General features: G+C 60.1%; 1 protein-coding gene across 2 annotated transcripts in view; it reads left to right on the forward strand.

Moving 5' to 3' along the window:
* The first annotated feature begins 621 nt into the window (after positions 1–621).
* KCNH6 (potassium voltage-gated channel subfamily H member 6) overlaps positions 622–16170 on the forward strand; it is a 34363-nt gene continuing 18814 nt past the window's right edge. The window contains exons 1-4 of one of the 2 annotated variants that reach the window (XM_027664909.1): positions 622–719; positions 3820–4050; positions 12378–12533; positions 15181–15290. In XM_027664909.1, coding sequence (XP_027520710.1) covers positions 644–719; positions 3820–4050; positions 12378–12533; positions 15181–15290 — 573 coding nt within the window. In that variant the 5' untranslated portion in view covers positions 622–643. The remainder of the gene's footprint in view (positions 720–3819; positions 4051–12377; positions 12534–15180; positions 15291–16170) is intronic. The other variant, XM_027664910.1, reaches the window with a different exon arrangement.

The following is a 16170-nucleotide window of genomic DNA, read 5'->3' on the forward strand; positions in this document are numbered from 1 at the left end:
CCCCAAAGCTTCCTCCACCCCCATCAGCCCCATCTCAGCCCTCCAGAACCCCCATCGCCCCCATCCCAGCCCCCCCGGGACCCCCACCTCCAGCACCCCCAGCACCCACCTGCTCCCCCGCCCCGCCCCGGATCACCCCCGCCCCCGGGGCCGGGCGGGTGCCGGTGCCGGTGCCGGGGGAGGCCGGGGGGCCCGGGGGAGCCCCGGGGGGTGCGCGCCCCCCGGCCGGCAGCTGTTGCTGCTGAGGGCTGCCCCCGGAGCCTCCGGCGGGGCCGGGGCAGCGGTGACTAAGCACTTTGGGGGATTTCTACTCTTATTATTTTATTCTATTATTTTCTCCCCCTCTCCGGCAGGTCCTCCCCCTTCTTCCCCCCCGCTTCCCCCTCCCATCCTCATCCTCCCCGGCCGCCCCCGCCCGGGGCCGGGCGCGGCAGGGCGGGCGGAGGGGTTCCCCCTTCCGGCCACCGGGAGCATGGGAGCCCCGGGCCGGCTGGGCTCCAGAGCTCGGCCAGCCCTGGGGTGAGGCGGAGCGGGGCCGCGCCGTGCCGGGCCGTGCCGAGCCGCCCCGGGGCCGGGCCGCGCTCCCCGCCGCGCCCGCGGCAAGTTCCGCCGCTCCCGGGAGCGCGCAGAGCGCAGCGGAGCGATGCCGGTGCGCCGGGGCCATGTGGCCCCCCAAAACACCTACCTGGACACCATCATCCGCAAATTTGAAGGACAAAGTGAGTACCGCACACACACCCCCCCCCCCCCCGCCCCGGTCCCGCTCCGCTTCCCCCCCGCTCTCCCCGGCGGCCGGGGCGGCCCCCCAACTTCGGAGCGCAGCGGGGAGACACGGGGAGGAAGGCGGGAGGGTGTCCCCGGGGGCACGGAGGGGCCCCTGTGACCTCCCGGAGCGGGGAGAGGGGTGCGCGACAGCCCGGCAGTGTCCCCGCGGGTATTTATAGACAGCGCGACGCAGGGGGACGAGCGATCCCGGCGCCGGTGTTCCCTCGGGAGCTGGGGACACCGCGACCCCCGCAGCCCCCGGGCTGGGAGGGGGTCCCCGGGGTGGCGGGGAGGGGTTCCCGGCCGGCTGGGCTGGGGGACAGGGTGTATCCGAGCGCAGCCGGGCTCGCTGCCTGTTTGCCTTCAACTCCGCGCTCTCGGCGGCCGCCGTCCCTGGTGAAATGTTGCCATTTGCTGTTGCTCCGAGTAATCCCTTTATATGAATTTTTGGGCTGGCTTTCGTGTCAGATACGGCGAAGAGCCCGTGCACATCGGGGAGCGCTGGGGTTTGTGTGTGCCTGGGAGGGGGCCGCGGGGGCTCTGCCCGGCGGCAGAGCTGTCTGGGCACCCCGACGGGGCCGGGTCCCCCCCACACTGCTGGGGATGAGGGGAGGGGACCGTGGGACTGGAGTCCCCCCAGAAGCTGAGCTCGGGGGGCTGCCGTGGGGTGCTGGGGCTGTGCACCCCCCACTGCCCCGGCTCGCTGTGGGTTTTCTCCCGTGTCTGAGTTTCCCGGGTGGGCAAATATCCCTGGCGCTGCCATCCCTGCCGGGTCTGCGCTGCCTGCCCCAGCTGTGACTGACGTGACCCTGGGGATGGAAAGTGAGAAAAACTGTCCCTGGTTCCTATCAGTTCCCCCTGGGAAGCGGCGGCTGGGGAGCAGCGGGGGCACGCGGCGAGGTGTTCCAATGGGGATGGAGCCAGGCCCCCTCATCCCTGCCCGCTCCCTGCCCGTTCCCCGCCCGCTCCCTGCCAGCCATGTCGGGCACCGGCTGGGTTCTGCCGAAACATCACCCCACGCTCCCCCGTGGCAGTTTCGTGCTGTGACAGGTGTTGGGAGACACCAAACCAGCACACCCGACACTGCCACAGGCAGAGGGTCCTTCCCTGCTTGTGGGTGCCCTCACCCCCTCCACTGCAGCTCCCACGGGTGCAGCGGCACCTGGTGAGTCCCCGGGGGAGCTGGAGAGGCCCAGAGCTTCCTTGTCAGGGAAGCAGAGCCCCTGTAGGACCAAGGGCAAATCTTCAGGGGAGGGCAGGGCAGAAAGCAAAGTGGGGGTGAAAACACCCCCAAGGAGACTTGGCTCTGCAGCTCCTTCCCATCCCGGCCTTGGTCACATCCCTGAGCTGAGCTCAGCTTGCTCCGGCGCTCTGCCAGCCCCGTAAATCCTGTCCTGCGCCAGCCCAGCCTGGATCCAGCCTGGATCCAGCCTGGATCCGGTCCATGGGGCTGACACTGGATGGGGAACTGTTCATCACAGGTGGGGAGAGTGCCCCAGGAGTGGGGCTTTGGGGGAAGGTCCCCTCCTTGTGCCACCTTCCAGCTGGCAAAGCAATTTGGATAGCGAAGGATTGGGAAGAGGGAATTGGGAAATATTTGTCTGTGGTGGTTTGTGCTGTTTGCAGCGTCGGCACCAGCGTCAGCCCTGTGTGGGAAAGGGAAAGGTGCCGGAGTGGGAAGCCCCCACAAAGGGTGACCAAGGGCTGTCACAGGGTGGGATGAAGCAGGAGACCTGTGCAGCATCCCTGGGGACACCAGTTTTACTGGGAGGTGTCCTCCGGAGCTGCGACTCTGTAGGTGACATCGGGGAGAGCCCTGATGTGCCTGAGAGGGGTCCTCCCACCCCACTGTGTCCCAGCTCTGGGTGCCAAAGCTGTGCAGAGGTTTCTCCTGCATTTGGGTGAAATTCCCGGTGAGGCTGGAGCGCAGCAGGGCTCTGGAGCATGCAGGCTGCAGATGCCATTCCTGGGTAATCCAGGAGATTAATTGGGGTCTGGACTGGGAGGCAGCCTCCAAATGGACCCTCTGCTCTGACCTGCCTCTGGCTCCAGCCCAGAGTTGATGCCAAACTCTGAGGGAGATGCTGCTGGGAGGGGGCACAACATCCATCAGATCAGCATCCACAGCCCCCTGTCACCTCAGCAAACCTGTTCCAGAGAGGGTCCTTCCCAGCTCAGCACCCCTCAATATCCTTGGAAAAAAAAGCCCCAAAATCCAACCAAATCAAAGCTCTAGGCTGGGTCTCCTGCAGGATAAGGATGGAAGTGGCTCCATATGGGCTGGATGACGTGGTCTGTGCAGCACTGCCACACACCCTGGCACGACAGCGAGTCCAGCCCCAGCCCAGCCCAGGTGGCTGCAGCACCAGGAGGGGATGGGGCAGCACCACTCCCTACCTCAGTTTCCCCTCTTATCCACCTGAAGCCTTTTCTTTTCGAGCACAGGGGCCATGCAGACCAGCAGGGTCCAGATTTCACATTAGGAGAATTATTAGTGATGGGTCTTACCCAGCTTCCCATGAGCCAAGCCTCACACTCACTCCTCCTCTTGCCCCTTGCCTGACTTCAGTCAAATCTGAGCAAGGGTGGAAAGACTCTGAGATAACTCAGGTCCCTGATAAGCTCCTGGGAAGGGACGGAGGCTGCAGTGCTGGTCAGGGACAGATTGCCCATGTTTTAGACAGCAGAGAGTCCCCACATGCAAGTGGTGAGATGTCAAGGCTGCATGGATTGGCCAACTCCAGCAAAAACTGCTTCTACTGGGAAACGCCCCTGTGGGCCCCCCTGTCCCCACAGTCACCAACTCACATGAAACTGGGGACATTTTCTCCCTCTCAAGAGCTGAGCAGCACCCAGGGTGGTGTGGGATGATGTCAGCCATCCTCCCCCCAGACCTGTCACCAGTGTCCCTGGGGAGCCTGGCCCTGCACAAGCCCCACAGTGGGTGGCATCAAAAATCCCAAGCAACCCCCCCCATCCTCCCAGGCTGTCCCCAGTCCCTGTGGGTCCCCACCAACCCCCCCCTAAGCCTCGTGCTCTCCTACCTCCCCGCAGACCGCAAGTTCCTCATCGCCAACGCCCAGATGGAGAACTGTGCCATCATCTACTGCAACGACGGCTTCTGCGAGATGTTCGGGTACTCCCGCGTGGAGGTGATGCAGCGCCCCTGCACCTGCGACTTCCTCACCGGCCCCGACACCACCAAGAGCTCCATTGCCCAGCTCACCCAGGCCCTGCTCGGCTCCGAGGAGTGCAAGCTCGAGATCCTCTACTACCGCAAAGACAGTAAGAGTCGCTCTTCGGGGTGATCCGGCAGTGGGAGGTGTCGCCTGCCCTGGATTTCGGTGGTGGGAGGCAAATGGGGCCTGGTGCTACCAGGATTGCACTCAGACTCAGGGCTTTGCTGAGGGCGAATCCATGGTGGGATGGAGCCACCTCTGCTGTGATGGAGCACTGTGGGCATTGGGACCTTGAGTGATGGATGACATTGCCAGGTTATGTGGGAGTCAGGCTGTTTTCAAGCCCTTGGTGGTGGCTCAGAGCTCCCAGGGCAAGAAATGGCATTGCTCGTGGGATCCCTGCATCATGAACAAGGATCCCATGGGAAGCCCATGGAGGAACCAGGCAGGGACATGGGTTTCCCAGCCTGTGCTCCAAGATGAGATGAGACAGAACCCCCATCTCTGCCGAGAGCCGGTGAGGCCGACAGCCTGGGAGCTGCCTTTCCAGCGAGCAGGATGCGGCTGTGCGTGCACAGATGGAATTACGTTAAGATGAAAATGAAGCTTTGATGGAAAATACGAGTGATTAGTTCTAATACGGCAGGAAGTTAAATAAATATTTAGTGCTTGGTGCTGCAAAACAGCAGTGGCCAGGGCTCCCAGGGGCGGGGGAACGCAGGTCGGGAGCTCACGGGAGGTTAAAAATATGAAGTGCTTCCTTTTTTTTTTTAACCTGTGGAGCTTTCCCGTCGCTCCAGATCATATTGATGGGGGGTTGGCCCTGAGCACGGGGCTGCACCGCCCTGCCGGCAGCTCTCAGAGGAGAACCAACTGGAAGCAAGGGGAAGGAGCAGGCAGGAGCCCTGGCTCCCAGCCCAGCACCCTATCTTGAGGGCTGGGACCCGTGTGTCCTGGCCTCCCTCCCAGACCCTATCTCCCGGGCTGGCATCCAGGTGCCAGTGTATCAAGCCCGGAGTTATCCGCTGGCAGCCCCCCTGCGTGTTATCCCGGCAGGGCCGGACCCTGTGCGGTGTCAGGATGAGGCCGCTCGGTCGAGGCTCTTCCCGCGGGGCCATTCCTGGGCGGAGCGGGGCCGGGAGCGGTGCCAGGGCTGGGTGCGAGTCCCCCCTCGGCCGCTGCGGTTTCAGGGCCTGGCTGGAGCCCAGCACAGCTCGGGAGGCACACGGAGGAGAGGCACACGCCGTCCCCCTGCTCCCACCCCAGCGCCAGCGCGTGGCCGTGGCAAGGACAGCGTGTGCAGCCCTGTTCCCCTCCCTCCCTCGGGATAGTTTCCCCATCCATCCCCGGGGACTACTTGGCTGCGAGCCTGATCCATCAGCATCCTCCCCGCTTTGAAGCATTCCTGCTGGGCTCACGGGATGCTCGGTGCTGTCCTCGGAGCCCTGCTCTTCCTCTAGGCCATGGGGAACTCTCATTGGAGCTCCGAGCTGCTTTCTTCTCTTTTTTATTAAAAAAGGGGGGGGGGGGGGGGGGGTAAAAAAGCCCAGAAGCAAACCCTTCATGTCTATTTTTAAAACCCGGCCCCACCAGCAATATGCTTTCCAATTGTTTCCCCCCAGCACTCAGCCTGCAACCGCTCAGCCCATTATAAATGGGTCTTATCGGCAAAGAAAAGGCCTTTGCATTATAGGAGCTGCTGCTTAATTAGCCGGCGGAGGCTCCGAACCCGCCTGTCCTCCTTTTCATACCGGCAGCACCAATCTCCAGCCTCGACCTGCTGTTTATTACTGCGGTACTCCCGGCTCTGCGGCTCCCGGGGTTGTTTCCTCGCTTTTCTGGTTGACAGAGGCGAAACTGCATCCCAAACCTGCCCTTCAGAGCCCCACCCCTGCTGCAGGGCTGGGGTGGGATGGGTGGATGGATGGATGGATGGATGGGTGGATGGATGGGTGGATGGATGGAGGTGGGAAGGGGGTGCCCAGGCAGGTGGGTCTGCCCATGGACAGGAGGATGCTGAGTGATGGGGTGATGTGTGGCCCCAGGGACAGCCTGGCTGCCCGGGCCCCATCTGGATGCCCATGGTGTTGTCAGCTAATTATAAACAGAACCAAAAGATCCAGGGGTGCCAGCAGCAAGCCCAGCTCCGGGCAGACGAAATGGAGCCAAGAACCAAGTACCAGTTAGGGAAGGTGGGCCCAGCCCGGCCAGGGAAGCTGTCCCTCCCTGCCACAGCAGCCCCAAAAAGGCCTTGGAAAAAGGGGAGAGCCTGTCTGCAGTGCGTGTGGGCTCTAATCCCCAGCTCAAAGCTGAGAGATCAGTGAAAAGTTAATTTCCTTACAAGATGCTCCACAGCTGGGGCTGCCCCAGACAGGGGGGTCAGCACGGGATCAGCTCCCACCGTGCTGAGGAGCAGCCACAGCTGCCAGCCCTGGGGACACGCTGCCCCTGGGGCCAGGGGGAGCTGAAACCCCTCCAGCATCCCCTGGGGGTGATGCTGAAGGGCTGGTGGAGCCGAGCTGCACCCAGGGCTGGGGTTTTTCCACCCAGGGGGGATGTGCTTTGGGGCAAAGCCACTGGCAAGAGCTCCCAGGGTCCCCAGAGCGGTGCCAGTGGCCACAGGTGCTGGGCACCACGGTGCTGGCATGGCCTGAGCAGCAGCAGCTGGTGGCACCCGCTCCAGTTAATCTGCATGAATGTGATGCTGATGAATATGAAAGGGGAGATGTGGCTGAGACAGCCAGAGCAGCTGTTGGGGCAGCCCCAGCCCCTCCATCCTGTCCCCTCCCGGGCAGAGCCCACTGCTTGTCCCCTCCAGCAAGGAGCAGTTTGTATCAGGCCCCTGGGAATGGGGATGAGGGGCTGGGATCAGGCTGGCAAACTCGTTACACTGGTGCATAACCCGGGATTTCTCCCCAGGGGCTCCGGGAGCAGGGAGGCTGCAGAGTGACTGGGGTCCCCCGTGTCACCCAGCATGTCCCCCCACAGCTCCCCATGGAGGGTCCAAGCAGGCAGCCAGGCAGGCATGGGTTGGCGGGTGTCACTGCACCCAGAGAGGACAGGGGACTCATGTGACATGTCCCCAGCCCAGGGCACATCCATGGCACAGCAATCACCTCTCCAGCAGCTGCTGCCAGGAAGCCTGGCTGAGGCAGGGGGGATGGATCCAGCCAGGGTTCCTCTGTAAACAGCAACATGTGACGTACCCAGTGGATGCACCGGGAGCAGGAGGACAAATCCCACCAGCAGCTGCTGGATCCTGGCACTGTCAGGGCTGGGATTCGGTGCTGGAATCCCTAGGGAGCCTCTGCTGCTGCACCATGGGGTGGACAAGGCAGGACAGATGGGAATTCCTGGGTGGTGGAGGAGCAGGGAAGCACAGCCAGCTGACAAACCCCAACCCCAACTTGAGCTCTTGGCTTGTACAAACCCCTGCAGTTTACACCAAGCGGAGGCTGTTTGCTTTGTGTTCCTTTAAGGGTCAGGCTGTGACCTCAAAAAGGGACAGACACCATGGCCCAAATCCAGATGGGGACTTGTAAACATCCCGCCTCACAATGGCAAACACTGGTCCTGGAGATCCCGCTCTGAGGAGCCAATTCCTCCATCCTCAGCACGGCTGTGCTGCAGCTCCAGCCACTCTGGTTGCCCTGGGGCAATAATGCCACTCCTTTGTCCTGGGGACAGTGTGACTAGGGCACAAGCTGGAAGAGACACATTTTCCATCCTCTGCTGCTCCTCAGATGCTTTTTGCTTGGACCTGATGTCCCATGAATGGAGGGGCAGGTCCAGAGCATCCCCAGCTCCCCCAGGGATGCTGCCCAGGAGGCTTTTTCCTGAAATCCTTGCCCTGGCAGAGCCCCCAGTTCCCACCCCAACCACTCCATCGTCATCCTCACCAACTGTTGTATCCCCAGTGGGAGGTGTCCCCATGTCCTGTGGAGACAGGGCCCTTGGGATGGCTGGACAGCCCCAGGAAATGCTGTCAGTGCTGCAGCTTTGGCCACAGAGCCCTGCTCTAAGCTGGACTAATTCCTGCAGCCAGCGGGGATTTAGCAGGGGAAGGACTGAGGGCCTGGATGTGGCCACTCACTTGGCTTGTAGAGGGGGTTAAGCTGCATTTTGCCAAACCTCTGTATTGATCCAAGACCCCTTTTGGCTCCTGGGGATCAGAGCACCCCTCCACCTGCACCCAAACCACCTGGCTGGGCCTGGATCCTTCCCATGGCCACGCTGTTGGTGGGTACCCTCACCCCCCTGACACTCCTGGTTTTCCTCCTCCAGTGCTGCTTCCAGCCAGTGAGTCCTGTCAGTGCAGGAATCCCTGCCCTTCCTCGCTGCACACAGGGAACCTCCACCCCCCTGACGTTACTTAATAAGGTCATTTTCCCTGCTCTGGTGTCCCAGCGGGTTTCAGTCTCCTGATGCCCTGTCTGGGTGTGGGATGAGGGGCCAGTGCAGACCCCGTGGTGCACATTCCCTCCCTGCACAGGGGGCTGCAAACCCAGGTGAGGGGGCTCACCCTGGACCCCAAGAGTGACCCATCTCCCACCGGCTCAGCCCCCACCTCCATTATTTTCCATCCCACCTCAGGGATTTGCTTTAGGGCCTCCCAGCAATCTGCGCTTCCCTTTGAAGTTCCACCCAGCCCTGACACTGATTTATCCCAGGACAGGAGCACAGCTCGGCCCTCCAAGCATCTCCCTGGGTGTGCCAGCCAGCCCCGGAGCACAGCTCTGCCCCCATCCCTGTCCCCGTCCCCTCCGTGCCCTTCCTGGCCCCTCTCCTCTGCTCCTTTATATAATACCACTATAGATTTAGCCACTCTGCCATGAGACCCCGCAGATTAAATCTCCCGGCCGGGGGGAGGGCAGGGCAGGCCTTGGTAAGAGCTCGGAGGGCAGATTAATAGCCTGCTTTTTTAATATTCATAACAATACTGGTTTGTGTCCAGCTCTTGGAAACCCCCGTGTCCTGTTGATTAGTTTAATACCGATGATACCGACAAAGGCATTAACCACCGGCGGCTGAGGGGGATAAAGAGGGACAGGGAGGGAGGGCCCCCAACGATGACATTTTTAATGTTATAATGATAAGTGCTCGCTTTTATCAAGGTCAGGAGACACACGGTGGGTCGGGAAGCGCAGACCTCCGAGCGCTCGCTCGGCCCGGGGGAGGTGGGCTGGGTGCTGGGAAGATCAAACCCAGGGGTTTAGGGGACGAAGTGGTTTTCCCAGCCCGTGCAGACCCACCACGTTGGCTGTGGGACCCTCCAAACCACCACCCAAGTCTTATCTCCCGTGCCGAGCCCGTCCCGCAGCGCCCACTCTGGGTTTCACCCCCCGGCTGGCACAGACACCCCCCCCTGGAGGTGGCCACGGAGCGCAGGCAGGTTGTGAATGCCCCCAGGGCTCCTCCAGGAGATCATTTGGCGGCTGGATAAAATTAGACGGATGGAGACAGATTAGCTGAACAGCTGAGGGGAAGAGACAGGCAGATGGATGGGGACAGTCGATCGAGGAACGAGGGTGGGAGTGCAGGACTGGGGTCTCTCCCGGGGCTGGGGTCCCTCCGAGGGTTGGGGTCCCTCCTGGGGCTGGGGTCCCTCCCGGGGCTGGGGTCCCTCCCAGGGCTGGGGTCCCTCCCGGGCCTGGCTCTGCCCACTGGTGCATAGCAGGTCTGGGGTGCCTGGTTTTTGGGAGGAAGGGAGGGGAGGCTCAGCATTGAGCAGAGCCCAGCCTGGTTCACCACAGGGAGACCAAATCAAGGCAGGGGGTGCCAGGGGTCTGCCACCTGCAGCCTCTCCCCAGAGCTGGGGCTACCCCAAATCACAGCTGCCCAGGGACCCCAAATGTTGGGGCACTGCCCTACCTTTGGGCCAGCCTTAAGGGAACACACTGCTTCCACCCCTGGCACTGATGCTCCATCATTCCCTTGATGCCATCCATGCTATTCAATGTGGGCCTGCGTAAGACACTGAGTTCCTGGCACGCAGGGCTGGTTTTGGGGTGATTCCCCTGGTTTTGGAGGGTCTCACACCCAATTAACTTTTGTTCAGCCCTGAATTGGCCAGGCAGTTGGACTAGATGATCGCTGTAGGTCCCTTCCAACAGAAATAGTCTATTTTATTTAATTTAATAAGGGATCAGCGAGGGGCTCACAGCAACATTGGCCAGGGCTGCTCAGGCTCAGCACCTCCCAGATTTGTAGGATCAAACCAGGCACCAGCTGCCTCTCAAACCCAACCCCAACCACCTCCCAGCTGCTCCTACTATTCCTCCAACTGGTTGTAACTGGGCCCAGTTTTCAGCTGTTCAGCATTGGCCACGGGATTAACCCTTCCCACGCCACACAGGCCCTGCCAGGATCCAGCCCCCATGAGAACAGCTCAGCACCACCCCCTCCCACTGCCACAGAGGAGCTTAGGAAGGAAAAGTGAAGCAGTGAAGGGATGCAGGAGGGCAGAGCACCTGGGTCAGGATGAGGCCTTCTGGATCAGGATTCCTGGTGCGCTGGGGAAGCATGGAGCTGATGGCTGCCCACACCAATGAACCACGAGGGTTCCAGGAAGTTGGTGATGCTTCAAAACCACCTGTGGGGAAAAAAACCACCTCATTTCCTAACACACCAAAGGAGAAAGTATCCAGTGCCAGGGGACATCATGAGCACAGGTGAGAGGGTTCACCTGTGCACACCCCTGCACGCACCAACACCGGCACCGGCAGAGCCGTGGCATCCCGGGGATGGCATCACCTCATCCTGCAGGACATGTGCCACCTTAACATCCCAGGGGATACCTCACCCACTCAGCATCACCTACAGGACATCACTTATCCTCAGATCCCCAAAAATCCTGACAAAGAGAGGGAAAAGGGCTCCTTTCTTCCCGCCCACCTGCCACCGCACGCAGGTGACCGACAGCGAGCCCCGGGCAGCCCTTCCAAACAGCTCTATCTGCCAGAAACCCCTCCCTCCTGCCCAGCTCACACGTTTAAGTGGATTTTCCTCTCCTTGTGGGGAACGACAACGAAATAAAGAAAGGAAGAAAGGAATAATCCCGGGCTGCCGGGCTCTTTAAACAGATTTCACCGTATCCGTTTCTTGCCCGCTCTTGTGCCCGCGCGAGTGCCCGTGGATGTGCACATCCCTGACGTCACGGCAGATTTTGAAGTTGCCCGATGCCGGCCATCTGCTCCTGATTACGGGAGGCCCTGAGCTCCTTAAAATTATACGCACAAAGGCCGACATCCCCCTCCCGGCTGGAGCGTGGCCATGGCCGGAGCGGGAGAGCTCTGGATCGGGCCGGCAGCACATCCCTGCCCGAGCCGCTAATCCCTGGTGAGCAGAGCGAGGGGGAAAGGCCAGGGCAGGGATCTGCACGGGGCAAAAACTGCCGTGGGAGGAGGTGGCTCGAGGGGGAAAGGCCAGGGCAGGGATCTGCACGGGGCAAAAACTGCCGTGGGAGGAGGTGGCTCGGCTCCAAACCGGCCAGAGCGGTACCTGGGTGCTCCATCATCTCTGGGAGGTTTGGGATCAGAGCCCGGGAATGTTCAGGGCGTTTGCCAGAGAGGCTGTGGCTCAGGGGGTCCTGCTCCCACCACTGTCAAAGCAACAGGAGACAGCTCAAGCGATTATACCCTTGGGTGGGTGGTTTGAATGATTTTAGGGGAATAAAACTGGCAAAGGAGGTGGGAGCTCCATTGTATCCTCCGTTTGTGCTTTGGGAAAGACCTGTAGGTGTTTTCAGGTGCCCCTAATTGCACACTGGTGCCTGACTGCAGTGCAAGCAGAGCCGTGGAGTTGAGCTGGCATCCAACAGGAAAATCCTTATGGCCTCGTGCCCTGTTTGGGATCCTCCTCGCAGCCTCCATTGCTCTCAGGACACTGAGCCTTGTGTCCTTTGTGCCTCAGTTTCCTCACAGCAGGTGTGAGATGAGGCTGTGCCTGAGCAGGGGATGTCCTTGGGGACCATCACACCGATCCCACCCCATCCTGCTGCCCAGGGTTGGGATGGGACATGAGGTCAGGCCCACCCCCACTGCCTTCATCCAGTCCCCAAAAATTGCCTGATGATTGCAGGGCAATTAGCTGTGGCATGATTACAAGCAGGATGCTTAATGAGGTTAAACCACTACCTGGGACTTCCTGAGTTCTTAATTACTCACTCTTTAATTGCTGCTCACAAGTACATTAATATAAATGACTGTCTGGAACAGAAAAAAGAGATGTGATCAGTGTGAGCTGAGATGCTTCAGGGATACGGCCCTTTCCCAGGGCTCAGATCATCCTCCAAATCCTCCACTCCCCACCAGCAGGGATTACACCCATCGAAGGGCTTAAAAAAAACTCTTCTGCCAAAAGTGTTTTGTGCTGGGGTGGTGGGTGGGCAGAAACCCCCGTGCAGCCCCTCCTGAGCCTGTCTCTGCTCGGCAGCCTCGTGTTTCCGCTGCCTGGTGGACGTGGTGCCGGTGAAGAACGAGGAAGGCGTCGTCATCATGTTCATCCTCAACTTCGAGGACCTGGCCCAGCTCGTCGCCAAGAGCAGCGGCCGGAGCCTCCACCACCGCCTGTCGCAGACCTGGAGCAGAGGTGGGTGTCACCGGGGACACTGGGGATGTGGGAGAGGCAGCCCAGCATCCTCAGGGCTATCCCCATCCCGTGGTTTTCTCGGGAACTCGTGGGGGCTGAAGGATGTGCCCGTGGCTGGGCAGGACCATGCACAGGGAGAGGTTTGTGTTTGTGCACGGTGTCATCTCTGCCTGCTCGGGGACCGGTCTGGCCAGGCACCAACTGGGTGGAAAAAGGCTGTTTGGGCCAGCTGTGCTGCCCTCGCATCCACACGTGCCCACACACACCTCCTGAAAACTGGGGATGTGGGAACAGGGCTGGGGGCTGACACCCTGCATGGGATGGTGCATTTTTAAGGAGAGGGTGTCTTGCTGCAAGTGGAGCCGTGGAGACCCTCTGCGAACCGCCTGCCTTGCTGCATCCTTTCCATATTTAGCACTGGCTGGTGCTGGTGTGGGACAGGGCCTGTGTGCAGGGTCACCAAGAGGAGCAGGGGGCACTCGGTGTCACCACCAGCATGGCTGTGCTCTGGGAATGTCACCACAGGCAAGTGTCACAAGGATGGTTGCGCTACAATGGCTCAGCCTGCCCCGGCTTTGGGCTGTTCCCTGCTGTGCCAGGCTCATTCCAGGCTTTTGTGAGGCTTTCAGAGGCAGTGGAAAACTCAAATTCCTTTTTTGGGAAGGCTGGATCAAAGGGACGCCGTGGTGAGGCTCTCAAGGGGATGCAGATGCAGATGTTAGACCTGGCAACAAGAAGCTGTAGCATCCCAATCTCCTGCTGCCATATGGCCCTCGCTGCTCGTCACCTCTGAGTCAGGGAAATAATCCCACATCCACCTTCATGCCAACGCTCCCCGGGGATGTGGGGTGCTATAGGGGTGCTTTGGGTAGGCCTCAAAGTAAAGCTGTGGGACCAACCTGGGTCTGTCCCCCTGTGGCCTGTGGGGAGGCACAGTGGGACCGGGATCAGAGCCAGGGCCACGTCAGGGGTTGATGGGGACACCTGCCCATTGTGCTGGTGCAGTGGTGTGAGCTTCAGTGCATTCCCACTCGGGGCATCTCTACATTCCAGAGCCACTCAGGTGTCTGTGTGTGTGGCAGTGGGTGCCAGTGGAGTTTTATGTGGGTTTCTGTGTCCTCAGGCCAGGCATACACACACAGGATGCATGCGTGTGACTGCACAGATCACCTGTGCACGTGTTCCTACTTCTCTGAAGTGATGAGATTCATATTTCTGGTGGATTGCTTTAGTACTAGTTGGCTTCTGTGCATGAACTGCTGAGGAAATCCTATATTCCAGCAACAGTGTTGCTTTGCAGCCCCCTTACCTCTCAGTACATCTCAACATATGATGCATCCATACCCCACCTCACCCCTCTGGGTGGGACCTTTGGCAGAAGGCACCCAAACAAAGGGTACCTGTCTCTTCCCTGCACTGGAGGTTGTGCTGTGCATCCCAATGGGTGTTTCTTGGGTTTCCCACCCCGGTGATGGGGAGTGTGGAAAGGCCAGAGCTGCTGGCTCCAGCCCAGGCTGTGCTCTCAAGAGCGGGTTTTGTGACTCAGTCTTTAATTACACGGCCACAGGCGGCTGCGTTGCTGGTCCCCGGTTCACTGATGTGCAGGGAAAGTCAGATGCTTTGCTTCTTCCAGCTGAAAAGCTGCTCTGGGCAGTGGGGATGGGGTGAGCAGAGGGAACCCACATGGTACCCCACCAGTGGAGGCATTTTTGGGGAGCTGGCAGGTTGGGAGTGTGTTGGGGCTCTGTGGGAAGCTAATCCTGCCAAAACCAAACAGCTCCTCAGTGTGCTGCTTTTCCCCAGAGGAAAATGTGTTTGTGGATCTCGTGTCGCGTCCTGGATGCCTCGGGATTTTGGCCATTTTGGTGTGGTTGGTGAGCACAGTTGGTGCTGCTGGGGGTCAGATGAGCCCCAGGGCTGACCCAGGCCCTGAGGGTGTGAGCCTGGCTGCTCACACCAACTCTGAGCAGGAGGCCGTGGTCTCCTCTGTGTCACTAGAGAAGTCACTTTGCACTGGGTGTCACAATCAGGGGCATCGTGTCCCACTGTGGGCACTGCCAGCCCCTTTCCCTATCTGGGCCTTTCCCCTCCTGAACCTCTCTCACAGCTCCTTGCAGCCCTGGCTGCCCTTGCCCAGCCCCAGTCTCCATCGAGGTGGTCCCCTTGTGTGGTCCAGAATCCCTCACTGAAAATCCAGAACAACTCCAAGAACAAAATTGCTAGAACTACTTTTTTTAATGCCTTTCTGACTTACAGTCTCTACTGTGTGATCTCTTTTTCCTGAAGTTCCGCCAAGGAGATTTAGGGGCTCGATTTCCTCCAGGTCCAAATCCCTTAAGTGGCTTTAACCTCTTTAATTGGCTTAGGGATGCTCTGCACCTTTCCTGTCTTGCATCTGTGGTTGTAGGGGACTGCTCTCTGTCTCAGTGGTGCTTTCTGCCAGGTCAGGGTCTGCCTTGAGCACACGGTGGTGTGATGGCATGGGAATAGCAAGTGTGTTGGAGGAGGAAGGGCCTCCCGGCATGTGCATCCCCCAAAGCCACCCCAAATTCTCTGCAGCCTCTCCCCCTGCCCCGTCTCGCTCCAGCCGTCACGTGCAGATAGGTTACACCTTTCTCTCTTGTGTTTTGTTTTTCTTTCTAACAAGGTCAAAGTAGGAGTTTGAAGTTTAGTCTCCCGTCCCTGCGGCGACTCAAAATCCAGCGGGACTCTCTGCCCACCAGTGAGTTTGATGGAGTAGCCATTGACTATGGAAAGGTAACCGTAGCCTTTGTCTGATATCAGCCCAAATCAGGCCAGGTCCTGGTGCTCTTCCTCGCTCTCCCCATCCCGCTGTCCCTCAGCTGCTGTGGCTCAGGCCAGATCTGGCAGTAGGGCCCCGGTGCAGGGTCAGTGCCAGGCACTGGCCCCGGCGAGGGCCGGTGGTGAGCGCGGTGCTTTGGTGGCGTGGGATGGAGCTGGTGCTGCTCTGCCGGGCCGTGGCTGGCGGGGGGAGCGGGAGATGTGCTGAGCTGCCAAAGCTGGGAGGAAGGTCTGGCTCCATAGTGCACGTTGTCCAGGATGGTGGAGCTCCAGGGAGCTGTCCTTGCCTCGAGGAGGGGACGTGCTGGTGGCTGTAGGAGAGAGGAGCAGGTGTGCTCTGAGCAGGGACTGGAAGGCTCATTTCCCCGTGGTTTTCCTGGCAGGGAGCAGGCAGTGCAGGCAGATCCGGCTTCTTAGCCCTCCAGCAAAGACTGTGCTTCCCATGATGGAGGGTGATGCTGTCATTGCTGACCTTGAAAAACTCTTGGTGGGTCCTCTTTAGAGACTGTTGTTCTCGGTGGCTTCTTGGCTGTCAGAAGTGCTCCGGGTACCTCCAGTCACAGACGTGTTGTTTCTGCAGTGCTGCAGCTCGAGGCTGTGGGCAGGAGGCTCCTGCTCTGCTAAGGCATCCCCAGGTGCCAGGTTCTCTCTGTGCTGGCTGTATCCAGACAGCCTGGGTAAAGCTGCTTCCCAAAATTATAGATACGAGAGACAAAAGGTGCCTGTCTTCTCAGAGGCTGTGCTTGTGGCAGGCTGAAAACGTGTCATGTTATCAGATACTCTGGGTATGTCACTCAGACACCAGCGCTGCTGAAGGCTCTGGGTACCCCCAGGC

The sequence above is a fragment of the Corapipo altera genome, unplaced genomic scaffold (assembly GCF_003945725.1).
Source record: "Corapipo altera isolate COAL_440 unplaced genomic scaffold, ASM394572v1 142, whole genome shotgun sequence".
Lineage (NCBI taxonomy): Eukaryota > Metazoa > Chordata > Aves > Passeriformes > Pipridae > Corapipo > Corapipo altera.